General features: G+C 49.7%; 1 protein-coding gene across 1 annotated transcript in view; it reads left to right on the top strand.

The window, feature by feature from the left end:
• Window positions 1-11,001, top strand: part of TRIP4 (thyroid hormone receptor interactor 4) — a 68,973-nt gene extending 57,972 nt beyond the window's left edge. Inside the window, exons 13-14 of the mRNA XM_025199902.1 lie at window positions 4,154-4,256; window positions 10,703-11,001. Coding sequence (XP_025055687.1) covers window positions 4,154-4,256; window positions 10,703-10,770 — 171 coding nt within the window. The 3' untranslated portion in view covers window positions 10,771-11,001. The remainder of the gene's footprint in view (window positions 1-4,153; window positions 4,257-10,702) is intronic.
• Window positions 11,002-15,806: the final 4,805 nt, after the last annotated feature.

Genomic DNA, 15,806 nt, shown 5'->3' with positions numbered 1-15,806 from the left:
CTGCTGATTTCCTCACAGCTCAAACCTTACAAACCTGTTAGTAACAAACTTGGGTCCCTTCAGCACACTTGTTTAGATGGATACTTGCATCTCTTGTGTGTGGTTGAAACAAGCAGGGACTTACTGGTTTCTGTGCAGTGGCCATGCTGATACAACCCCAAACACCGTCTCCACGGGACTTTTTATTAGCTGCGTATGAATTGCATGGTGGTGTGAACAGGAGAGAAATTCCAGGTGCCTTGGAGAGGTGTCAGGGGGGCTCAACCGTACTATGTAAGACAGGGTGTCAGATAAGGGGGTTTCATAGAACTCATTCCCAGAGATAGATTTTTTCCAAGTGATTTGGGAGCTTTAGACTCATTGAAAGTCTTTGGAACTGCAGGTCCTAAATTACTGTGGGGAAAAAATGGGACTTGTGCACCAAAGTCGCACAGGGTTTTTTTACCCATGATCAGTAATAAAAGAACCTGTACAGTTTGGGGTCATGGTGCAGGCTTTTTCATCTTGTAATGTACAGTGAAAAGCAAGGGTGAGCGAGCTAAAATGCCTGCCTGTTTGATGAGGCATCTCTGAAGCAGGGGGGATATACATCTGTGGGATGTTCCAATGCCCAGGGAAACTATACTGGAAAGATGCATGAAGTCATAGAGGTGGAAGAGTGATCATTTACCTGTTGGGTAGTATCTAATGAAAGAATATTTCTGACTAGAGCAGACTCGTAGAAATACACATTCTAGGTCACAAGAACCCAGGTATATCTATCAGTTACATTGCTTGCCTTTCGGTCAGACTAGTGATAGTACACTATGTTGAGAGTGCACACTGTATTTGCTCAAATAGGATAATGGAGGTTTTCAGCTATTTAGAGTTTAATGTATGCCATGTTTGGGACACGGTTGAGAGAAGCAATTTCTTAATGTCCTAAATAATGGCTTCTTGGACAGTTACTTGGGGAGTGTATAAGAGGAGAGGCTACCCTTGGCTTACTCCTGAGTGACTTGTATGGGTTGGTTTAAGCAGGAACTGTGGTTTAACTGCTAAGCAATAATGACTGCAATATAATTAGGGTCAGCATCCACTTGGGAGCAATTATACAAAAAACTGGGTTTGTAGCTTTAAATGTTTGGTTCCTTCCAGCTACCTTCTTTAATTTAAAGTCCCTTCAAGGCAGAACTGAAGAAACTAACATCCTCTGCAGCAGCAGGGAGGTTGTGTAAGCAAGTCCTGCTAAACTCCAACAAAGTCTAAGTGCCCTATTCTAGAGAGGAAGCAGAAAGGCAAGAACACACAGCAAAGTCCAAGAGATAGATCTGCTAAGAGGTAGAAAAGAGACGTCGTTCCAGCCCATGGAACCAGATGATTCCAGTGCCTGTCCTCTGACTTTTAGGTTCAGAATGAATTAATTTAGGTCCCAAGATGTTTTTGTCCGTGGGAGTCATAATCTAGTGGGAGGCAAAGCTCATGCCTACCTAGGGGCCATCATATGTAACGAATGCCCTCTGTCATTGTCCCCTAGTGCACTGGAGATGTTCATCTCAGTTGTTTGAGTTCTACTATTCCTACTCTATCCACTTTCTCTCTCTTTTGTCAAGGATTAAAATCTCTAGTAAGAACCCATAATTCATTAGGCAATTCATTAGCTTTGCTGGTTCTCACTACTTTAACTGGTTCAGGTTGTGATTGCCTTTGTCTGTCTGAAGGACTACACTGGCAATTAGCCTGCAGCCTCCGACCTCCTGCTCTGGGGGTCTAACTCGAATGAGTCACAGTGCCCAATACACAGACTCACACTGCTCAGCACACTGCATACCCAGCTCTTCTGAGTGAATGTAGCATGTTGGAAGAATGACTCCAGCCTTGTGCCACATTCCTGTGTGCTGCTTTGCACTGCACAGCTTGCTGACCTAGTCTCCTGTTCCAGAAGTCAAACTTTTAATTAAAAGGCCTGCTTTACACTTGTGCTACTAATGGGATCTTGTAATGGCCATGGTAACAGTTTCCATGATAAAAAAGGCTATCAACCTGGCCCCTCCTGCAGCTAAAGAATGTCATTGTTACCTTGAATTCCACAGTGGGGAAGATCTCGCTGGGGGTGGCTGATCCATGTGAGTGGGGGGCTTTGCCTACATTTTCAAGCCTGCAAAAAGTCCTGCTGGTAAAGGCCCTGTTTAAATGAAACAACCCTTTCCAGAGTTTGTGCAGAGCTTTTGAGCAGGTGAATCGTTAAATGCATGGGCTCGTGTCTCCGGCTTTGGTGACTTCCCTGCTGCTATAAAAGCACAATACCCTACCAGTTGGTTTGGGATGAGTGCCCAGGGTGAGGAGAAGAACCTTGTGGTTTAGGGATGGACTGGAATTGAGGGGATTGCTGCCATTGTGAGGTGTGTGATGGGTGTGTGTTTATATAAGTCCTATAATAACGAGGCCATGCCCGCACAGTTAGCAGGCTGTGCTTTCTCTGGCTCCATTATCAAATGAGCTGTCTGTGTATGAAAGGGAAAGAAACTTCTAAAGTAGTACGGCTTGGTGGTAACATTTGTGAACATGGGGCAAGTGATTTGTCAGGCAAAGGTACAAGGCTTTGTTTGATTTGGGATCACCTGAATCCTGTTTGACTTGTGAATGACCATTAGTCATGGCCCCCGAATCTTCAGAGGAACACGTGTCGGGTACCTCTGCAGAAATCTGTTACTCCAGCTCCTAGAATTGGGAAGAATCATTCTGTAACGGGCTCTGATTCAGTAGTTGCCGCTGTTTTGTTAATCAGTATCTGAGAAAGGAGGTTTCTCTTTTCTTTTCCCTTTGCCTGTGCTTGCACAAAGAAATTTGTACTGCATGGCAGAAAACTATCAGCACCCAGAGTAGCATTATAGTGAGTGTGTGTTCATTCATGCACTGTGCAGTCAACGCAGTTATGAAAGAAGGGGTCTGGAAATCATTTCATTGACGTACAAAGGATTCTGTGTTCCACCCCCCCCACGGCTGTTGGCAACACTCTTATGCAGCACAAGAAAGGCCAGTTACCCCCTGCTCTGCTTTCCATGTCCAGCTGTCAGAGAATAAACCCAAAAGCTGCCTGGCAGCTCAGTGAAAGAGGAAGTGATTTTTTTTTTTCCAAATACCCTAAAAATCATGCATTTACCATTTTTATCCAAATCCCTTCTTCCATCTGGTGTGATGTCCTGTCCATAGCAATGGCCTTTACCAGGTCTGCTAATGGAATGGGGAAGGGAAGACAGTTATATGATATCATACCATGAATGGGAAACAATTTCCCAGTCCTAGGTAACAATCCAGCTAAGCCATGGTTCCCTGGGGAAAGATAACTCTTTGGGTTGTATCCTAGCTACTGGGACACATGCAGTTCCATTATGTGTGTGGGTCAGTTCGTTTTCTGTTACTAATCTAGGCCCTTAAACCATGCTAATATACCTTTTTTCCCTGTAATAGGTTTGCATGTCACCTTCTGAACATTAGTGAAGGCTGGACTATGTCCAGACAGGAGGATTTGCGTGTTCCTCTTTCTCCAAGAATCTCTTATTCCTTCTTGGTTAGTGAAAAAAAGGATCTGGTTACTGTTTTCCTGAACAGATTCCCCACATGTTTTCACTGTAGTGAAATCACTCCAGAGAGTGGACTTACACTCCTGATATGAGCTGTACTGGATGTAATAAGGAAAATAGCTTTCCTTGCACAGCTCTTTCAACCAGCTGTATCTTTGCACTGACTCCTTTTTGAACTGTTGACCTGTTTATAGTGCCATGTTAGTCTGAGTTAGATTAAGCTCCTCAGGTAGAGGTCCTTTTTTTTTTTTTTTTTTTTTTTAATGTATTTGGCAAAGCACGGTTTATACCTATGGTGTTCTGTCCATAAGCCCCTTAGAAACATGAAGTTCTCAAAGTGGATCTGTACCACAGAAGGGTGAAGCTGCATCTAATCACAAACATGTGCTTGGTTAGTTAGAGGGGTGATATAAAAATGATTAACCTGAACCCCAAAAACATTCAGTTTAGAAACAGTGCAGCCAAGGGGTATAGCCACAGCCCTAAGTCCTGACTTTACTTCCATTGCACCAAGAATGTACCTGTCTTGTGCAACTTGTAAACATCAGGCTTCTCTCTCAGCCCCACTCCCTGTCTATTTGTTTTTGCAGTATCCAGATTTGAGCGAGGAGTCTGGGTCTCCATTTGTTTTCATCTGTGCCCATGCCCAAGAGATGATCGTGAAGTTTCCCATCAAAGGAAAACACAAAATCTGTAAGTTTTGGCACCCTACAGCCACCTTTTTCTAGCCCTTGTCTACCTATTTTTATCTCCACCCCTACTTGCGTTCTCTATAAAAGTTGACAGGCTTTGTGTGGCATTCTGTAATCCGCAGGCGTTTGTTTAATAATGCAAACACATCTGGAGTGTTTTCTTCCATGGGTCTCCTTTCCCCAGATGTCACCTCCTTTAAAACACATGCCTCTTCCCACTTCCTGCGCCCCTGCTAACACTTCTGCAGTCTTAGCCTCCTCATGTGCAAGTAGGAAATGTGTGTCTGCAGTTGATCTGTTTCTAGCCCTAGTACCTGGAGTCTGACTGAGCATACCAGGTTACTTGATGAAGTGGTAAACCTTTGTATCCAATAGAGTCAAAAACATCCCTTCACATATGGAAAGTAGCAAAACCACAGTGTCCCCATGTTAGCTGTGTTGGCAAAGGGAGTACTGTCTCTCTAGCGCAGTGGTAATTGGACTACCCTTCCACCTTTATAGATTGGAATTCAGGTCTTATCTTACCATCTCAAGGGAAAATGAGTGTGATGGGTCTCAGTTTAATCACTCCTACACATTTGTGTGTGTTATGAAGCTGCCAAACAAATAGGTTTGCTTGGCTCTCTGAAGGCGAGGGCTGGGAAGGGGCTATGGGGGGTGGGTGGGCTGCAGGTCCAGATGGAAGTGCTGCCTTTGGTAGAGCTGTGTGCAGTATGCTGCAGGTCAGGAATGCACTGGCAGAGCTGTATAGAGAAGCTTGTGTAGCATCTGCCCACACGATGCTTGCCAGTGCTGTTAGTCCGTTTTTATGAGCAACCAACCCTCCACAGGCTGTTGGTTATTGCTGCCTGCCGCCATAAACAGAACAGAAGATGGATACAGCAGCTGGGCAGCGTACAATCAGCTTTGTCCTTATTAGCAGCATCCCCACCTCACAGCCAAGGGAAGGTGCCGCACATGGTTTCTGGGGATGGGAGAAATTAATGTGACAGGCTAAAAACAGCATAAGCAAAGAAAAAAAAAAGTCTCAGCTGTTTGTTTAGCAGAGCTGATTACTACTAGGTTTTCTCTCTAATTTGCAGTGTGTTTCATTGGGAGTAGTTAGCTGATGGCATTGAGAAGCAGCCGTGTTTCTTGGGAGTAGCTAACAAACACCTTTTTGAAGGATGCTGGCCTTTCCTCTCTCTGTTGATTGAGCTGTGTGGGGTCTGTTTGTTTTTCATGAGGCATTTGAAGCTTGTGCTGCAGCGTGTTTCCCCAGGAACTCAGGGGGACATGGTGGCTGGGTTGGGTTTGCTTCTTTGTTTATGCAGCAGCACTGGCATCAGGAAGGAGCATGCGGTTGCTGTCATGACAGTACTTGGTCAGCCCCAGCTGCAGGACTTGTGGAGGAAGCTCACACCTTGTCCATGGAATCCGTTGCGACCTGGTAGCTCTGATTCTGTTGGATGTGTTGTGAATCAGGAAGCAAGGTGGCAGGTTCTTTCTGAGAAAGGGGTCTTTGTGCTTCTAGTATGTCCCTATGATGGGCATTGCATTTGGGTCTCAACTCTGACTTTGTCCCCTTGGAAACTTCCCCCCTTTGTTTCGTGCTGCATCCCTGATTGCCACATATTCCTTCATCAGTGACTGGCTGAAACACTGTTGCGCTCTATGCTGTGCTAGTACTGGGCAGCAACCTCCTCTTGTCTCTGCATCTCTGGGTACGAGTGCTTCCTGGCTCCCATCTGTCGCATCGCATGCTTTGTGTTGTGACAGCTTCCTGCTTGAAGAGGGATCAGTTTACTAGACTGGAAGGGAGCTAGCTGTGCCTGAGGCTGCCTAAGTGCCCCCCTTCCTCTGCTGGCTTTGCCTTCCATGGCTCCCTTCTGACAGGATGTGTTGTGAAGGAGCAGCAGTAGGAGCAGTGAGATTGTGGAGGTTACAAGTTCCCCTGCAGGGAAGATGCGATCGATCATTGCAGGCTGCACAGACAGGACTTGTGACAAGTCAGGGAAGGGACCTTCTCATTATAGTAACACCCTCTGAGTCCTCAAACAAAGCCTGGAATGGGGATCCCTATCACATTCCCATCTGAACAGGCTGATAGGCTACAGCAAGGGTACACAACCTCCAGCCCATGAGCCAGATCCAGCCCATGGTGCCATATCACTTGGCCCACAGGACGCCTCATGGGTCCAGAAATTTGGTGGCAGGGGAGTAGTGCCATTGCTCCCCTGCTACCAAATTTCCAGGTCCATGGGGAGCCGTGGGCCCTGTGCAATAGATCGGGTTAGGGTAGTGCCGGGCCCCAGGATCCAGTCCTGGTGTGGGAGCCAGGAGAGCCAGCACTAGGGACCCAATCCCAGCATGCAGCGGTGGGAGGGGGCAGTGCCAGGCCCCAGGGCCTGATCCTGGCACAGGGCTTGATTCAGCCCCCAGACTGACTCTGTGCCACAAATCTGGCCCATGGGACCAAAAAGTTGATCACCACTGGGCTACAGGAGCGCCTGGAAATGTAACCTAAGCAGCAACCACCATGTCTTTTTGACCTGTACTTGTGAAACAAAGGTCCTTGGTTTGGTCTCACAGAAGTTGGGTTTGCCTCCTGTCTTGTCACTAGTTATATGGCCACCATCACAATAGCAGCTGAACACTTCTAAGAGAACTACTACTCTGTCTTTTTTTTTCTGCACTGGACTACTAGAAAATAGCCCCAGTTGTGGATAGAGTTATTGGTTGCATGTGAGGGGGCAGTCAGGGGGATTGTGACTTGGGAAGGGGAAGCTGAGCCAGAGAAATATGTTTCCATTTATTTCTGAATGCAGGAGGCCCCTTGCTTGCCCCATCATTCTTGTGGTAGTGTTCCCTAGTCCAGGCTTGGCTTCGGAGGGGCTCTCGCCTCCTGCACTCCCAAGCTTCCCTGAGTTGGTCTCCTGTTCCATCAGTAATAACGGAGGGTAGCAGCAGTGAGCTCCTGTCCTGCTCTGGGTTCAGGGAGCAGAGGTTGGAGGTGGGGCATTCAGTGGGATTTGCTGTCTGGAGCAAGAGGGGAAAGAAAACTTAAATGAGATGATTTCAGCTTGGAGAGAATGGAAGTCCCAGTGCCTGGTTACCTTATTCATAGCTGTGTCCTGGTTCTGCATAAGCTAGGTTTTCACAGGCTCATTGAGCTGGAGAGCTTTCTTGGTCTGTTGGGTCCTTGGGGATAAGGAGAAGCAACTGCACTTGGGATGTTGGTGCTGAATGTGAAGCCAAGCGCCTTGGCTTGTCAGAGCTCTTGACAGTACAAAATGGAAGCAAATAGCTGACTTTGTCACTCCCCTGGCATTCTCCTCCTGCTGAAAAACCCGGCGTTCTGTAACACGCTGGTCTGGCGTGCTTGGCAGTTGGAGCTCAGAATGGATTGGACATGTGGTGTCTAATCACACCTCCATTTCAGCCAGAGGAGGCTCATTCCAAATCTTCACATCATTGTAGAAGCTGAGGGTGGAAACACTCTGCTAGGGGCAGTCAGTCCCCAGGAGGCGGCTTGGGTATCGGAGATGCCCTCCAGTAGATTTTCTAGGACTTGGGCCATTCCATTTCTGCAATCACAACTCTAACTTTCCCTTGGCTGCCCTTCTTGCATGGTGGCTGAGAGCCATGACAGGGGAAGCCTGCATGCTGCACCCTGCAATTCTGTTGCTGATTGTTTTTGCAAACCCTCTTTTTGTCCCTCTGCCCTCCCACTGGAACTGTGAGCAAGCGTAAGAGATGAGCAGTTCTGGGCTTTGCAGAAGAGTTGTGTGCCCCAGAATCCTAAACCCTGAAAGCTCCCTGTGGAGTACAGATTATAGCAGAGGGTTGGCCAGGTAGCAGACTCAATACTGAATCCAGGCTGAGGACACTTTTCAGGCTGAGGATCATTTTCAGGGAAATCTGCCAAACCCAGAGAGATACAGGGAGAGGAAGCATCTGGGATTTGATGCTCCACCCCTGTTCTGGCAGGAGTTTCTGAGCAAAGCAGCAAATACTGTAAGCAAGGCATCCTCATGAGTGATGACTGCTAGGCTGTCACTGCTTTGAGCTGGAATTGGTCGCCCAAGATACTATTGTTTTTCAGACAGAGAAAGCATTTGTCTCCGGGGTGGGGGAATACTTCCTAAGCCCTGCCAGCATGTGCCCAAGTGGCTTCTGTGCTCAGACCTGGCTCTGAAATGTTAAGAGCTACACACACAGCAACTGCATGCAGTCGTCTTGTCCTTCCAGAACTTCCCCACTGCCCAAGATGGTCCTGTTTCCCAGTCAATGTGACCTTGTGACATGGGACCAAAGCAGAAATGTTGTGGGACGGTCCCATCCACCAGGATGAGATGGTACAGTAACCTAGAGAGCAGAGCTAGTGCCCAGCTGGGCGACGTTCTTCAGGGCTGTGACGACAAGCTTTGACTTTTCATGGCAGAGTTCTGTTGGCTTTGCTCTGAAGGGAGATCTCACCTGCCTGGAGGCAGTTGCTGTCAGCCCAAGTCACTGCTGTTCGCCTGCCAGTGTTCGATAGCACTGATCCCAGCTCCCATGGCAAATATATAGCTGCCTACTCTGCTTGGAGAAACCTCTGCAGGCAGTAGCAAGCATTATTTAACTCCTGCCCCTCTGTGCAGGGCTTCTGGGCAGCAGCTGCTTGTGCGCTCAGTCCTGCCAGCCCAGGCTCTGCTTGGACAGCAGCATGTGTCGTTGTGGGGAGAGAGAGTGCTCCAACGGATGGAGCTAATGAGTTCCTGCTGGTTATGGATGAGCGTGTTTAAAGCCAGCGAGTGCTCTGACAGAGCAGAGATCAATGCAAGCCGATCCCCCTAACTAATGTTCCTGTCTCGCCGAGCAATGGATGGGGATTGAGGGAGCCGCTGCAGCACGCTGGTTAAGGAATACAAATAACAGCGAGGGAGGTGGCTGAATGCGTGCCCAGGCTGTAAGAGCTGAGGGCTGCCTCTGTCTGCCACGGGTAGAATCCAGCATGGCGCAGAATCTTCCAGTGTAAGTAGGGGCTCTGTGGGGTCACGTGGATGAGAGCACAGGAGATGGGAGGTTTGATCTGAGAGCAGGAGGGAAGAGTGCCTGCCCTGGCTTTGGCTGCATGTCCTTGGTCAGAGGAGCTGTCACCCCCACAGCGAAGAAGCCGCCTTGATGATAGGGCAGGAGCAGTATGGAGCATGCCAGTGGCAGGGCGCCCCCCCTTGGGCAAGGAGGAGTAGGAGGCAGGCCAGGGCCACCCAGCCACTGCTGGGAAGGGCCAGAGCAATTTCTATTCTGGCTGGAACGATGTGTTATGAGTTTTGACACCAGCCATCAATCTGCCAGGGATCAAAGCATCTGCACAGAGCCAGGAACCCTGCAGCCCTCTCTGGAGTGACCGTGATAACTTAGGAGTGCCTTGCCTCTCTCTGGCTGGTGGTTGGTGGACCTGCTGCTGCACACCCCTCTCTGGGAGGGCAGGGCAGAGATGAGTGGAGACTCATGGGAGACCAGAGCCACATGGCGTTATTTTGGCTGTTGCCTGGTTTGTGGAAGTCTCAGCACTGTCAGAAACCCGGCTACGATTTGTGGGTGCACTGAATGGGAAAGAAACAGCATATATTGCTCTGGAGAGCTGGGATATGGTTGGTGGGGGGAGATGAAGCAAAAAGAAGGGAACCTAAGTCATGACCTAATGCAACAACGTGCCTAACTGCCCAAGGAAGGCAGGGTCAGCCCAGGGGCCTGCTGCTGTTAAGAGGGAATGCCTAGCTGTGGGTATAGCCATGTGGTGTCCCTGGGCTGCTTTGTGCTGAGGTGGGAGGCAGTGATGTGCTTCCCGTTAGCAAGGCTTCAGTCTGGAGAGACTTCTTAGCCAGAGCCCCACAGACTGCAAACTCTGACTCCTACAGCATGTGGCCAGCCCTTTGTCTGTTAGGTAGTCACACAAGCCTCCAGCCTTCTCTACTGTGCTTCTTCAGGTCACTGGCCCTGTGTAGCAGGGAGCCTGCTCTGACTGAGAAGGGCAGGTTTCCATAACATTGTGGTGGCGAGGCCCATGTTACGCAGCAAGCTGACATGTTGCAGGGACATCTCTCCCATGCAGTGCCTGGGGAAGATGCGCTCAGTATGCATAGTCCTGAAAACACATCATGCATGGATCCTACTGCTGAGCAGAGCTTGTAGCCAGGGGAGCTATGGAGGTTCACTTCTCCTCCTCCTTGCCAAAGCCCCCCGTAATTTCCCCCCTGCATCACACACGATGCCTCCCAGCTCCCTGTGTCACGCCAACAGAGCGAGACACTGAGGTTTGGAAATGCCTGCTTCCTCAAGCAGGATAATTGAATGTGACAGGAACACACTAACTAGGAGACCTTGCTGCCTCCAGCTGATTTGCATTGCAAATTGCATTTAAAAATAAAGAATGACTTTCTTTTTTCCCCCTTCCCCCTCCCCTTTCTTTCCCCTTCACAGGGAAACTGGATTCAAAGATTCATCAGGGAGCAAAGAAGGGGTTAATGAAGCAGAAAGCACTCCTGTGAATGGTGGGACAGCCAGGCTGAGATTCCCACACAGCCCAGGATGCTGGCCCAGCTGGCTGCCTGCTCTGTCTCCTTGGGTCCCTTAGAACTGGAGGCTGCAAAGATGACATGGAAAGTTCTGAAAGGCAGGTGCTTACGGGAAGGGGGGGCACCTGTGACTTATTAAAAATGTATTAATATAGTATGATGTATTTGAAAGCCATTAAAGGAAGAAACATTAGTGCCAAACTCCCTGCATGGGTGGAGCCTTGTGCCACAAAACATTGTTGTTTGGGCTGCGGAACCCCCTCCCCACTATCCTCCTTTTAGAAGGCAAACTCAGTAGAGTGCTGGTATCTGGCTGTATCTGATAGGCCAGGCTACAACACACAGCAGTCCCAGTGCTGGTCCAGAGCATCCAGAAACAGGCCAGCTCTGGCTTCAGCCAGCAGCTCCTTCTGTCTCAGCAGGTTTGATCTGGCTTGGTCTTTGCTTTGGCAGGATTCTTCTCTCCAGGCAACTTGGTGATGTGACAGATTGTGACTCTAGGTCCTCTGGCCAGAGAGGGTCAGACACATTATAGCACTAGGCTTGAGGGAGCTGTTGCTGCAGCTGCTCAGAGAGATGCCTTAGCATTGATTCTTGCTGAAGCTGCCCCCTGCCACTGCGACGTGCCGTGGCCTATGTTATAACATGAAACATGGATAACTTGGAAGGGACCAAGGCAGAAGAGGTCTAAATGTTAGCAATACTGAACTGCACCCCCAGCCCCTGAGCTTTGTCTGTGCCTCTGTTAAGCATGTGTGCAGGGTTGTAGAGGAAAAGCGGAGTTGAATCTTTGCCCTCTGATTCAGAAGCTTTGTTTGCAAGGCTGCTCCTGTGAGCTGGGAGCCGCTGCGCTTGGCATCTTCAGCATCTGCACAGCCTTAAATCTCCCTGTTCTGATTTTTATCAAACCAGCAGCCTCCCCATGTGAGCTGGCTGCCCTCCAGCCGTTGTGTGCATGGCTTCAGAGAAAAACAACCCAACAACTTGGCGTTAGGAGCAAGATTAATTTCCTCATTCCTTAATCCTTCATCTTCAGTGACTCTTTGCACTGACATGCCTGTGCCCATTATGCACTGATGCTCACTGGGTTGTGTGCTCTTTGCCTTGCATTGCTCTAGGCATTAGTTGGCCGTGGTCTAAGCACTGCTGATTCCCAACAGAAACTTGCCACCTCCCAGAGAGGGCAGCACAAGCGTAGAGCCTCAAAGCCTCCTGTAGCTCCTGTCACTGGAACTTGGGGGCAATGCCTGGTCACAATCTGCCTCTGGAGAGGGGGCTGCTTCATTAGATGTGCTTGGCTTGTTGCATGGTTGACAGTTAAATGGGTTCAGAGGCACTCTGACCTCTCTATTGCATCTTTCTATTACCCCAGTGTGCTGGCAGCCTGTAGGGCTCCATGCCATCTTTGCTTCTGTGTCCCAGAATTAAGCAATGGGAGGCATAGGCAGCAGCAACCAGCAGGACACTACCAGGCAAGGTGCTAATGCTGCCTTTATCCTGGGAGTAGTCTCTGCCCAGCTTGTGTCACTCCATTCATTGAGGCTCTGGGGAGGGTGAATATGCATCAACATACAGATGTGTGTGGATTTTAGCTAGGAAAGCCTGGGTGTGCCTCGGTTCTGCTGGGCCTGGGGTCAGCTGTGAGGCTACCTTGTAGACACTGCCATCTCCTGTGACTGGGAGATAGCGGGGTTTCTCTTGCTTGCTTTCTCAGCTGGACTCTTGTGGCTGCTTCTCATCCTGCACAGCCTGTAAAATCCCCACTTTCCATCCCTCTCCAGCTGGACTTTGACTTCAGGGCCTTCCTGCCCTTGTCACATCTGCACTCCTGTGTTAGCCTCTCCAGTGTTAAATGTCTTCTTGGTGGCCTCTGGTTCTGGTGTGGCTTCACTCTGGGTGTTCTGCACACATCAGCATCTTGCTCCCAAACTGGGACTCTCACATTAAGCTGTGTGTCTCCATCAACCGCAGGGGTCAAGTCAGGAGGGAGATCATGGGACTTGGAAGGATTGGGAGGAAGGTTGTCCCACAGGGCTCTTGTGCTCTATAGTGATTGTCAGTGCACGGAGGGAAGGAGAAACTCAGCATGGCTGGCAGAGAGGCAGAAGAACTTGACAGTGGAGGAATAACAGGCAAGACATCTGGATCCCTATTGCAGGGGTCCCTGCAGCCCCCTCTGCTGGTTGCATGGGCACAAGGGAGCTAAAAAGCTGGAGGATGTACCTGAGCGGGGAGAAGAGGAGGGACATTCCCATGGTGTAGGGCCAGCAGAACAGCTCCCAGTCCAGCCCTGACTGGGAACATGCTGCCATTTGGGTGTGGGAGCAGCGTTCTGGGCAGGATGGTTTCCAGGAGAGTCATCTCCGGCAGCACCAGTTGGAGTAGCCCTTCTACTGCTCTCACTTACTGGAATGGCTATCTGCAAAGGGATGGCACAGCCCTGGGATGCCAGGACAGCATCATTTTTTTTCTGTGTGATGCTCCAGAGTACTTTAACCACTTAAGGTTTTTATTGCTTCAGCTCAGTGAGCAGCAGGCAGTTTGGGCCTGTAGGTTCTGCACATGAAGCTAAAATGCTCCACAGTGAGATGGCTAATGGTGCTAGCTAAGCATCCTCATTTTGCCACCAGAATCCTCAGTTACCACCCGAATCCAGGTGGATTCGGAGCTCAGTTCATCTTGGGTTCCTGATGGACTCTGCAGCTTGTGCTTGGGTTGAGTCCACTGCTCCATCCCCACTTCCCTGGCAAGCTTCTTCATTTACCTCCTCTGAGGAGCATCATTTCTCACTTCTCTCCTTTAACCTGTCACCTTCAGCAGCAGTTTTTGGTCTGAGATTTTCCTTGAGAGTCAGTTGGGTACCCGTCTCCCTTAGAGCCCCTGGGAAATCCCAGTTGTCCCATTGGAGAGCCACAGCACTGTGCAACCCATGCCTCCTCTTTGTTCATCCTCCACTCATCTGGGTGGGCTTTGAGGGGAGAGGAAGAGTCTCCAGCACAATCCACCTCTGCTTGCAGTCCCCTGGGCATCATCTAAGACTTGAACCCTCCTCTTCCCTTGCAGCTCTCCAGACCTACCTCAGCAGTAGCACCATTGTGTGCCTCATAAAGTCCCTGCCTCTGTGCTTGGTAGCCTTATGATCTCACCAGCCCCTACAAGCTATGGGGACTAAGCCAGCTCAGCACCTGGGTGGAGAGGCCCCGCAGGCTAGGCAGGCTGAAGGGAGTGCTGCTGTTGCTTCAGTTGCTATGTGTGGGAGGTGCTGTCTGTCACAGATGTAAAATCATGGACCCTTTTGGCCCCCTCTGCGCCCCCTGGGTAGTTTCCTGGTTCTGGTTGCCTCCTGGAGCCTGCTGTGCAGTGTTCCCCTCAGCAGTGGCCCTTGTGGAGAAGGATGATGTGCACTGGTGTGAGTGACTTTTGGCCCCGTGTTCATACAGCACCTCGGGATGACAGGCCCTGGGGGAATGGAGCCAAGATTCCTGCCCCCTCCCTTTCCCTAATTCCCCCTCTGTGGCTCCGTTCTCAGATTCCAGGGTGCAGTGGCCAATTGCCCCTGTTCCTCAAACATACAGATGCAGTGCCAGCAGCCTGCCCTCATGTGGCTCCTGCTGGCTCCTAGTTCATCCGAGAACCCAGTTTGAAATTGCCTTTGGGCCTGTGTCTGCTGTGACATGCCCAGCAGTTGCACCCTGATCCCAAGGAAGAGGCACGGAGCTTGCCTAGGGCTGCTTCTCCATTCTGATTACTTGCACTGACCCCAGCATGATGGACTAGATGGGTGACCAGGACCTTCCCCTCTTCTTGATGCCTGTGACCAACTCCTTGCCTCCTTCTTGGACCTGTTTCACAGTGTCAGGATCCTCTGTCCCTTCCCCAGACTCAGCCATGGTCCCTTTGAGAGTCTTCTGTCCTGCAGCTGCTTCTCAGCAACATGCTCATTACAGGTCTCCATCTTCCCAATTCCATCTTGTTCCATATTTCCCAGGGAAGACTTGCTGTCTCCTTCTCAAAGCTTCCCACTGCAATGACTGACCTTGGGAGGGAAGGAGCTAATTTATATGTAATTCAGTATCTTTCCTGTGTTTTATACCACAGATAATCTTGTTGGAGCTTGATTAACTTTTTCTCTGAAGCAGCTTTGTATGAAGGATCCTGCAGCAAATAAAGTGCCTTCCTTCCTTCAGATGATTGATATTATTTTCAGAGCGCTCACTCCTTTCTGGTAAACACCAGATTTGATTTGTATTCCTGCAGAGCCTGGAGGAGGGGTTGTGTGGCAAAGCACTTGGGGCATCTCGCTATGGCTCAAGAGAACCTCCTCCAGGCTCGTGCCAAAGGCTGCTGCTTGACTGTCAATCCACGGTGAATGGGAGGGTACCCAGTCCTTTGGGGTGGGGAGTTCAAAGTGGCTGGGAATAATTCAGACTATATCACTCGCTTGTATGCCATTGGCTATAGACACCAGTGTGCCTTAATCACACAAACTGTGTGGGCTGGTAGGATTGGGAATATCTTTGACATGACCTTTGGAGCCTGCAGCTGAGGTCACAGCTGCTTTGGGCAGATGATAACTGAGCTGCTCCCTGCCCCAGAAAGCCTTACAGCCTCCAAGGGTGAGGAAGAAAGCAGAAGCAACTCTTCTAGGCTGACATGGGCTCTCTGGAAGAGCCAGGGATCAAATTCAGCTCATCTGACTCCAGGGTTGCTGTGTCACCCATTAGGCCAAGCTGACTCTTTACCCCTTCTGGGTGATACTATGGGGCACTGCAGCTTCCAAGCCTACCCTTCAGAGCAGTGACCTGATAGATCTCTGCTATGTGTCTAGCTCAGCCTGAGGCAAAACCACCCAGGATGTGTTGGCTGCTTCCCCTTTCCCCTTATTTCATTGATCACTTATCCTATTACTGCAACAGAGCCAAACCCTGCAAATTGTGGCATCCCCACGTCTGCTGCCAATGCCTCAATCCCTTTTGTACCTTTGATATTGCTGCTCAGGGCTGTAAAGA

Source organism: Alligator sinensis, unplaced genomic scaffold (genome assembly GCF_000455745.1).
Source record: "Alligator sinensis unplaced genomic scaffold, ASM45574v1 scaffold1097_1, whole genome shotgun sequence".
NCBI lineage: Eukaryota > Metazoa > Chordata > Crocodylia > Alligatoridae > Alligator > Alligator sinensis.
Note: the sequence above shows the minus strand (reverse complement) of the source record. Positions and strands in the feature narration are given on the sequence as shown.